General features: G+C 35.4%; 1 protein-coding gene across 6 annotated transcripts; it reads right to left on the reverse strand.

Moving 5' to 3' along the window:
* Nucleotides 1-953: 953 nt before the first annotated feature.
* LOC112707099 (tetratricopeptide repeat protein SKI3) lies at nt 954-9,679 on the reverse strand. 6 transcript variants are annotated; one of them, XM_072201147.1, is made up of 24 exons: nt 9,460-9,679; nt 8,893-8,965; nt 8,723-8,797; nt 8,422-8,634; nt 8,188-8,310; nt 6,989-7,072; nt 6,859-6,909; nt 6,685-6,777; nt 6,410-6,550; nt 6,227-6,307; nt 5,831-6,078; nt 5,585-5,756; nt 5,285-5,400; nt 5,136-5,193; nt 4,823-4,888; nt 4,517-4,729; nt 4,386-4,437; nt 3,751-4,124; nt 3,553-3,647; nt 3,112-3,354; nt 2,595-2,875; nt 2,232-2,396; nt 1,779-1,982; nt 954-1,324 (listed from the first exon to the last, which is right to left on the reverse strand). In XM_072201147.1, the coding sequence occupies exons 2-24, from the start codon at nt 8,911-8,913 to the stop codon at nt 1,143-1,145; spliced, it is 3,351 nt and encodes a 1,116-aa protein (XP_072057248.1). In that variant the 5' UTR covers nt 8,914-8,965; nt 9,460-9,679; the 3' UTR covers nt 954-1,142. The 6 variants fall into 6 exon arrangements, with proteins under 6 accessions (XP_072057248.1, XP_025614461.1, XP_025614460.1 ...); XM_025758676.3 differs by having other exon boundaries at nt 5,585-5,759; nt 9,460-9,674; XM_025758675.3 differs by having other exon boundaries at nt 2,232-2,875.
* Between the last annotated feature and the right edge of the window lie 576 nt (nt 9,680-10,255).

Below are 10,255 nucleotides of genomic sequence, written 5' to 3' on the forward strand. Positions count from 1 at the left end.
TTTTTTACCTAATAATTAAGACTATGTATCACTTCTGAGAAATATAGTGTACTTAATTTTGTAAATAATGTGTATTCATCATTACCTCCAAGAGATGTGTTTAACGTAGTGTATAAGATTAGATGAATATAAATAGCCACACATTTCACTTTTTGTCAATAGAGGCTAACCTCCAAATATCCACCGGTCAAAAGCCAACAATAAATATTTAATCCTGTCGAAATTCACTTTTCAATGATTACAAAACTGACTACAAAATCTATTATACACATTGTCACCAATAATTGAACCCAGAACATACTATTTAAACACCTTAAAAACAATACCATTTGTACTAGATTTCTTGGTTACAACTTACAAGCAACACTCTACTTCATAAAGTACTACTATCATCACACTCAAAACTCGAGCTAAACTCCCAAGTCTTCAGTGTAGTGTGTACTTTTTTCTAGGGTCAGAAAAGTCTTTAGAAAATTGACGATCTTTTTTGTAGAATGGATAATTTCCAAAACCGGCTGATGCATAGGCCATAGCGCCCATAGAAACACAAGACCTATAGATGGCCATCACAATTTGCTGGCTGGTTCGATTTCGCTGGATGAGAAAAGCTCAAAGGCCCATAGAATTTATTGTTTTTAGTCATCAACCCAATTTTAGTCTAACAATACAACATACTTTTAGCTCGTACTTTTAAAAATTATTAATCAGCTGCTATCCAAAAACAATAAATTTTGTTAGCCCTCTAGCATTCCTCATGTTGAAATCCTAATCCTCAACCGAAATGACCGTATGTATAGTAAAAGAATTACTTTTCTTTTATAGTAAAACATAATCTTCAGATGTATGACATGAACCCTAAATTTAATTTGGAGCTCTCTTTCGGCAGTTAATAATAATAATAAACGAACACAATTACACAAAGTAAAAGCCATCATAAGTTAATTAAGAAAATCTTAAGGCCCAATGCAATCAATTTCCTCATTAGAATATAGCATGTAGAACCTATTTACAATATCCAAATAAATTAGGAAATATACAAACAGTACAAAATGGCCACCGGAAAAGTAATGCGTACCTAAACAGTGAAAGTGGCTATAGTTAAGAACTGAACTGGATGGTGAAATGACTTCAATTCTACATTTCTACTCCATAAGCTTCTGTAAGACCTTCCAATATCTCATGCAAGAAGGGTTCATGTGAATTGCCCGAATTACCCATCTCCAAGCACTATGAGAGGACTCTAATCTACCTGTGACGTTGGGTCCATCTTTTAACTGCCTTACAACCAAATGCATTTGAAAGTAGAGCTCTGCAGGCCTCATTACTGAGGAAAACCGTAGCAGAAATTAGATACTTCTATGAAAAATGTAGCGTTAAATTAATGTAGATGATATTGAGATTCTATTAATTGGCAAGGAATCAAGCATTATATACATCCTAACTCAACCTCTCAATATTAGTCATTTGTTCTATAACTGCCTTGTGATAGAAATACAAACACATTGGAAAACACAGACATGTTTGGAAAGAGACAAAAAAGTGTCTCTTGCACAAGGATAAAATTGTCGAATTTTTTGTCCACCCAAACCCAAAAGATAGAGAGTCTCACGTCACTATATTCTATTTTGAGACCCTTATCAAAATATAAGCAATTTGACCTATTTGAACAAGTTGAGCCAATCAGTGGTGCAAATTTTGGACGCAAGCAACCAAGTATTTATTTCTCCATAATTCAATCCTCAAAACTTTAGTTTTCACATAAAGCGCAGAAAGCAAACCTGATGGCCAGGAATACCATTCAAGGCGAATGCTTCTGTCCCATTTGTCTTTTGCACCGAGGCTTCCTTCTGCTTGAGCAACCAATAAGGAGGCAAGAGGCAAAGAGATTGGCAAAAGCTCATGAAATCTGTTAAGACTATCAACAGCCCATGATAGGAGCATCGAACCGCCATACTGCCTGGCAAGCTCCATGCAGATAGCACCTATAGAAAACCAAGATATCAGATGTTGTCATGGACATCAATTGAAAAGGTCCTCTTGAACCCACTTAGACCCCATTTGGTGCCAACCTCTAGGTCTGATATTCAAATTAAATTATTCAAGAAACTGCCTAGTGTTTTAATGATAACAACATACTATGTACAAAAGATGCTAAAAGCTTTTTTTTTTTTAGATAAAAAAAGGAATTAAAAAAGAAAAGTGACACGCCCCAAGAAATAACAAAGACGTACCATGACATAGAAAAAGGCAGCTTTCAAAACCTGCCATTGAACAAGCCTCTCGCATGAGCTCTTCGGCTGAGATTAAATCCTTCTGATGAAAGGAAATCAAACCCCTCACCAGGTTATACACAGCTATCCACATATTCCATGAATTTGCACCCTTTTTAAGGCATTCTTCAAAGTTCGAATCAATGACATTTGAATCAATTTGCAATTGATAATGGCATTCCATAAGTTTGAGAGACATCCAACCAATATGGCAATCTGTCCTCAACTCCAAGCATCGAATATACTCTTTCTTACAATTCAAAAGATCACCTTTTATGGCATATACACGGCACAATAGTAGGTGGGCAAAGAACAAATAATTACCAGGAAGCACGAGTACAGAGGCCTTTTGGGCATGGGAGATAGAGGTGATGTGATTCCCGCATTGTAAACTGATCTCAGAAGCACAAAGTAGAAGTTGAAATTGTCTATATTCATAGCACATTTCTTTCTTTCCACAAAATTCATTTGAAAGAGCAACACATATTAGACGATTTAGAATAACACACAGCTGATGAGGAAATCTCTCTTCACGTGCCCTCTGGAAATAGGTAAGAATAAGCAAGTACCGAGCATCATGATTCCATGGTTTCTGATGAAAGTATCTGCAAGTTTGGAGGCGTAAGAAGATTACTCCTTTTTACAATTTACAATACAAATAACTATGTGGTTATTTTGAACACCAAAATGGTGGTGATTTAAGATTTTTCCCAAGAATGGAAAAGTTAGAAGTGCTTGTACTCAAATTTGATTCAAAACTATTTTAAAACTCGAAAACATGATAGGACCAGAGTTTCGGGAATATATGAGGCATAAAGCAAAAGAAAAATAAAGTTACTACCTCTGCAGGTATCGGATTGCTGCAGGACCTCTAGAACACTGATTTGTACAAGTTTGAAAAGTAGACTTTGGGTTGCTGTTCCCATTGGCATAGCAGGCAACTACTGCCGCACCATGAATATCAGAAGCTGATTTTAAACCTTCTTTATCAGAAAGGTCAAGATGGTCCAGTTTACAACACCTTGTAGCCAGATGGCAACTGTTCGACTCTTTACCAGATAGTGAGAGATAGCCAACAAGGTTCCTTTCCCATAGAAATGTTCAATAAAAGAATTTAGCAAGCCTCAGAAAGAGCTAGCAAAAATGGCAAAGAACTATAAACAAGACTGAGTAAATTGTCCATCTAACAAATTGAGCACAACTACAGGGACAACTATTAACACTGAGTAACCCAACAGATCAAAATAATGTTAGGCAACGTCCTGTAATAAAAAATGACTACCTTATCAAACTACAGTTAGGGAACATGTGCAGAATCCTTCTGAGGTAGGCAACTCCACTCTGAACTGCAAGGAAGCCATCATGCCCATTTTTCACCTGTCAAAACCATACCAAACCATTGTCCCTTTCATCTTTATGCAGCAAATTGATTTGGGAATGGGGGTTGAGGAAAGAGGGAAGTCTGAGGGTAGGAAGATACCAGTTTACCAAGTGCTATTAGAAAGTGCACCCTGTCAATTTCATCGTGATCGTTGAGAAAATATAGGTTCCTTGAGACAAGAAATCCAAGACGATTGTGTCCATCAAGAGCATCGATAGCAGACATAACAAAATTAACTTTTGAACTTTGAATAAGCTCCTTTGGCATTTTCATAATGTTGGTTATGACTGCATCTAGTCCATTGATGTAGTATAATAATCTAAAAATGAAACTAACGGAGATTTCCATGGCTGTCTTTTCCATAGAAGAAACACTTGCTGCAAGACTTCTGACTATTGAGAGTGCTAAATCATTTTTACCAAGTTGCCACAACGAGATTGCATATACTTGAAAAACTTCGAAGTCAAGCATTCCTTAAACAAGATAAAATGCAACAGTGTAAACAGAAAAGAAAAATTGAAATATCTTTCCAAGCAAGACCAGTCACAACAGGAAAAATGCCTTTACATGAGGCAATTCACATGAGTTTTATAAACAGAAGGAAGTTTAGATAACTTATAGCAAACAAGAATCAGTTAATATTCAAGCACAATAATAAATTCTTTATACTTTAAAATTTAAAAAAAAACTTGAAGAACTCTAAAAAGAGATCAATTGTGAAATACGAAGTGAACCTTCTTTCCTCAAATTTTCACATTCCTGTATAGCATCAACAGCATTCCCAGCCTGTATCAAATAGTATGAGTTAGCAAACATCGCAACATTATTTGGAAAAGATAATACTGGAGATCTGTAGTGTAGGTACCTTACAAAGTGATCTCGCCAAATTAATTGATACATCTTTTATCTGTGAGTTTTGATTATCTAACGAGGCAATGCTAATGGCATGGAGGGCTATCCTGTAAGAAATAGCAGCAGATCTGTAATCTTTTCGAGACTCACAAACCAGACCATGTAAATTATGTGATTCGGGATAGTGAGGAGAACGCTGCACAGCTTGCTGAATAGCTCCAAAAACCTGCAACAATTACATTCATCATTTACATGAACAAATCACAGAAAAAAAATGAGTGATCACCATAGAAAACTGCCCAGCTACCATATATCTAACCTGTGTAGATGAAAGATGGCCACTCAGCATAGCAAGCTTAGTGAGACCAATTTGGAATTCAGCTAACTGCAAAATAATAATAACCATCATTTTAAAGAAAATAATAAGAAATTAAACACAACAAAGAAATTTTTTTGACTAGATTAATGTCCAATAAACTGCAAAACAAGTATTCCCCCCCCCCCCCCGGGCGGCGGGGGTATGTAAGACCAGATACCAAAATGATGAAAATAAACACCGAATCGCAACAGTGACCAAGTATAAACTAAAATCCCAACACACTCAATGTTAATGGCAGAGATTAGTAAATTACAGGCATCATCTGCACTGCTTGGGAACAGCTCTCAAACGCCTCATCGGGAGCAGACTCCCTACATTAGAAAGGAGCATATAGCTTAGAAAGCCAGTAAATTAATAGACATAGGTAAAACTACCATTTACAGCTAAATGAAAATATTTTACCTCACACAACAATCAGCTGACATGCTTGCCCATGGCAAAGCAAGGCTAGGATCAATACTTCTAGCACGATCAAACATTTGCCGTGCCAATTTCTTTTTGCTCATTTTACTATAAAGCTGCCAAAAAAAAAGTAGAAGTAAATTATGGACTAGCTGAACTATTTGCACACAGAACTTGATGATATGCTGGGGATAGCATTTGATATTCAACACACTGTATTCCAAAAAAAATAGTAAATGCATACAGTGAACAGTTACCACACTGGACTATCTCTTATTAGTAAATGACAGCTGAGAGTACCTTCCCAAGATATCCCCAAGCAACAGCTAGAGATACATTCAACTGCAATCCTCTGATTAGAGCATGTTGATTTAGTGCATTTTGATCAGACAAACATCCCAATGTCACCCAAAACTCATAATTGTCACCTTCAAGCAGCAAAGCTCCCACACACATTTTCTCTGGCAGCTGCCTACTAAAACAATAAAGTTGAGAGGAGTAGAACAATAAAAAATACTGTATAAGTAATCATACTAAATTGATTACCATGCATCTAAGTCTCGTTCATAATCCTTGTCCAATGAGGTAATAAGATCTGAAGTTACAGCAATATCTGCATAAATGTTTGCTTGCCATGGACACAAGTGCAAGGCTCGTTGATACGAAAACCTAGCAAGTCTTGCCGCCGAAAGACAGGTTCTCCTCCAAGAAATGATGGAAGCACTGAAAGCTTCCTTATTAGCTTCCAATTCTTGGACCTCCTCAATCCAAGGATAACATCTTGCATATGCAAGCTACCACAAACCAAAAATAGAACATCATTGAATAATAATATTACCAGAGAAGAAGATCCACGTCCATGCCATGACACCAACATATGCCTGAAAATATAAAATCTTGAAAACAAAGAAATCCTTTTAATACTAACAAAACAAATGATACCTGAACATCAGCATATAGTTTCCAAATACATGAGACGTTCCTAACAGAATAAGCACTTGCTCTTGCAACCTCAGATGCTTCCTGCAGTCAATTCAACGGTTACTAAAAGTTGTTGAAATGGAAGATTTTATTTGAACTTAAAAACGAATGCCACAGCATCCAAACAATTTCTATAAAACAAACCTCTAATAAAGAAGCCCCCCACTTAAATGCTCCCAGGTTCATGCAATCTTTTGCTAAACAAAGCAGCCCCAAAGCAAGCCCATATTGTGCAGGCACACATTGTGATGAAATCTCCAAAGCTTGTCGAAATTGTTCAACTCCCTTTCATGTAGAAAAACCCAAAGACAATTTCACAGATAGTTATAGAATATAAACAATTGGATGTGGTCGAACAGCTTCCAAAAATTCATGAAAGGATTTGCAAGAAAATAGAATTCATTATTATCGAAGAGTACCTTCCTAAATGAACCAAGGGTCAATGAGATATTTCCGCTTTCAACCAAAGCAAAGACCATCTTATCATCCAACTCGATGGCACGGCCATAAGACTGATGGAGAATTCAAAAGTAAGTTGGTGGTTGAGGAATTAATCAGCCAGAAGATTTAAGAGGAACCCAAACAGAAGGTACCTTTATGGCTGCAGTATACCTGCCCAATCGCTGATAAGCAAGGCCCAAAGCCTGAAAAAGTTTTAGATACCTATTAAGGAAAGAACAATGAAAATGGTAGTCCAAAAGAAGAGAAGGGAAGTGAAATTACTTCCCACAGTTCAGCACATGTAGGATAGCCTCGTATGGCATGTTGAAGATTCTGAACAGCTTCGGACCATTTCTTCTGATGAACCTGTTAAATTATGAAAAAATATTCATAATGGCAGGTGTCAAGACTTGAAGAAATTTCAATATTAAACTAGACGATCCAGATTGAAATGAAATTGCAGAATGTAGTCTATACTCTCTACTTCAGCTTAAGCTCTTTGATGTATTAAATGTTCTTATACATAGAAGAAAAAAAAGCATTAAGATGGAGAGAAGAATAATAAAAGGAAAGATGGGAGGATAAACGTGGCATATAGTGCACATTGTCACAGATTTCGAGTCTTTTCCTATTCTCAAAACCAGCAAACCTAGTCAAGAAAAACTAATCTGAAATTGCACGACACACCCAATACTGACTAAAGATGCCAAATATAGTTTTCCATTTTAGAACAATAAAACAAAAGCCATAAGACAATGCAAAAACAGATGTGATAATTTGCTCCACACATAACATAACCTTAGGTGGCCTTCGAAACTGCAAAGTGCCATAAGTAATTCTGTTGAGCACAGTTGCCAAATAAGGGATTTGACTTTAGAAGGAGTTTCAAACTTCTACATAGGCTTATCGATATTTAATGTGGCAAATGTTAATGAAGGAGGATGTTTGGATGGGTACAGTATGCAATAGAGCACTAGAGTAATAGGGGAAGAAAATGTACTATTTCCTCAAGAAATGAAGTTCAAGGAGCTAGAATGAATAACATGGGCTGCAGAAATAGTGTCCTAACTCCTAACCATTCTTGTCCAAGCCATATTTAATCTTGACAATGTGATGGCACGATAAATGAAGCTCTACAGAAAATCACCGCAAGCCATGTTCTTAGACACCAGATTTCTGAGACCCAAGCATTCTTACTGTTCAGCCAACAACAAACTTCCCAACCCATGATATGATCCTAGTCTCTATCCAATCGCCAAACCATGAATAGAGAGAATTTTCTTTCATTTTCTATCACTACACTATGTCCTTTGCAAAACTCTCAATCGTAGTTTAACTAGGAAAATGTAACAATGTTTCAGCACAATGACAGGGTTTAAGTGTGATCCATAAGGGTGTAATGAATGCAAGAATATATAGAAGAGTGATTCTGCCTTGATAAACAATACATTAGAAGAGCAAACAAAATCGAGAGAGCAAACCTGCAGGAAACCCAATCTACGGAATGCCCAAAAGGCCCTTGGTGACTTTTCAGAAGCTTCACGACATACTGCTGCCTCCAAACTATCCTTTCCTCCTTGGTATAGTAAATTGCAAAGAGCTTCCTGAAGCAAAAAAAGAGATTACAAAATGCCATCATTGTTATGCCATTCAAAAGCTAAATTATTACTTTCAGTATCGCTAAAAAGGAACACATGAGGAACTACTAAGCTTACCCCAGAATCAGAATCATCAGGATTGAGAGCAACAGCTCGCTGATAACACTTAAGGGCTCTCTGAGTATCAATGGAAATGCGGCCATAATAATGACCAAGATATTTGAAAGGTTCTCCATTCTTGGGGTTCAATTTGGCTGATTCAATGAAATGTTCAGCCGCTTTTTCTGTGGATCCATTCGCTTCTCCTCCTTTTTCCCATAAGAATAAGCCCTAAATCATCGCATCACATATTTATGAATGACTTGAAAATGAACAAATGAATAATAGGTAGGGTGGGAAATCAAGAAAGAATGCATACAATATCAAAATGCAGCGACGCATCGTCTGGGAAATCCTGCAAGCGTCTGAAGAGATGTTCTACACCTTGTTCCTCCTATGGGAAGATAAGGAAAATGGTCAAAAAAATGAATAAACAGGGACAAAGAGATTAATGAAAGAATCACAGAAACAGAAAAGCAAGGAACCCACATTATGTGTTTGAGATTCCATAGGAGCTTGCCAGAAGACTCGAAAATTGTCACTTGGTTTGGTTTGTCAATATCTGGTTCACCAACAATGTTCTCATGTCTTGAATTAGAAATTAAGACTCTAAAACATATTGAACCAGCAAAAACTATAATGTTTTAAGGGGTTTTCTTTCTACTGTTGAATGATTTCCCCCTATTTCATTGTTTGAATTTGAATAGCAGCACTTCACTCAAGTCCAATCATTTCATTTTTTTCCTTATTTATTTAAAAACAAACAAATCCTAGACTAAAACTTAAATTCTGAACAATTCAATTCATCTTATAAAACCAGCAAAAATAAAATAGCCTTTTTTTTCCAAGCAATTATTTTGCACAGACCAAACCAAAAATTTAGCAGGCATGGCAACAGAAATTACTAGCAAAATGAATGTACTCGAAAAGCTTTAAGAAAGCCATGTTACTCGAAAGTACGCTCAAAATGAGAGCCTTATCTTTTCTTTTTCTTTTTTTTTTCCTTTAATTTTTTTTCTTACAGAAGCAGAAGAGAGGGACAAAGCTCTTAGTTACCAGTATTCAGGGGAAAGATGAGACGTTGTCTAGTTACCACAACTAGAGTTGAGCCCGTGGCGATGGTCGACGGCGATATGGTGGCCGTTGGCCGGTGATATTGCAGTTATGGAAGCTGAGGTGGTGGCAGAACCGCAGAAGGTGTTTGTTACAGCTGAACCCTAACACGGATTTTTTTTATATAAATAAAATAAATATTTTATAGAACAGTATACGTAATAACAAATGAGAAAGTTTTTTAAATATTAATAGCAAATGGTGAAAAATAATAAATTATGACGATTTTCAATATTTTGTTAATAAATAATAAAAACACTAAAAAATATTTTTATTTAGTCGTTAATATTTAAAAATATAAATTATAAATATATTATTAACTTAAAAAATAGATTAATAGTAAAAAATATTGACTAAAAATAATCAATTTTATTGATTTTTAAATGTTTTTTAATAAATAAATTTAGAGAAAAGATAAATCGATTTTTAATCTTTTGGTTCTGAGAATTTAAAAATATACTTAAATCTTTAATCTTTTTAAAATTTAGACACATTGATTTTTATTTTTATTTGTCGCATTTAAAAAATTTTCTCTAGTGTACATCATATCAAATTATCAACTAGATCATTATAATAATAGGAGTCACATTTAATTTTTTATTGAATTTGACAGATCCAATCATCCAAAAAGTCAAAAATCTATTTATTTTTTTATAAATTTAAGTATTTAAAATTTAATACTTTATATAAAAAAAGATTGAAACATATCTCAAATACAAATGCTATCATGAAAATGAAA

The sequence above is a fragment of the Arachis hypogaea genome, chromosome 8 (assembly GCF_003086295.3).
Source record: "Arachis hypogaea cultivar Tifrunner chromosome 8, arahy.Tifrunner.gnm2.J5K5, whole genome shotgun sequence".
NCBI classification, from domain to species: Eukaryota; Viridiplantae; Streptophyta; class Magnoliopsida; order Fabales; family Fabaceae; genus Arachis; species Arachis hypogaea.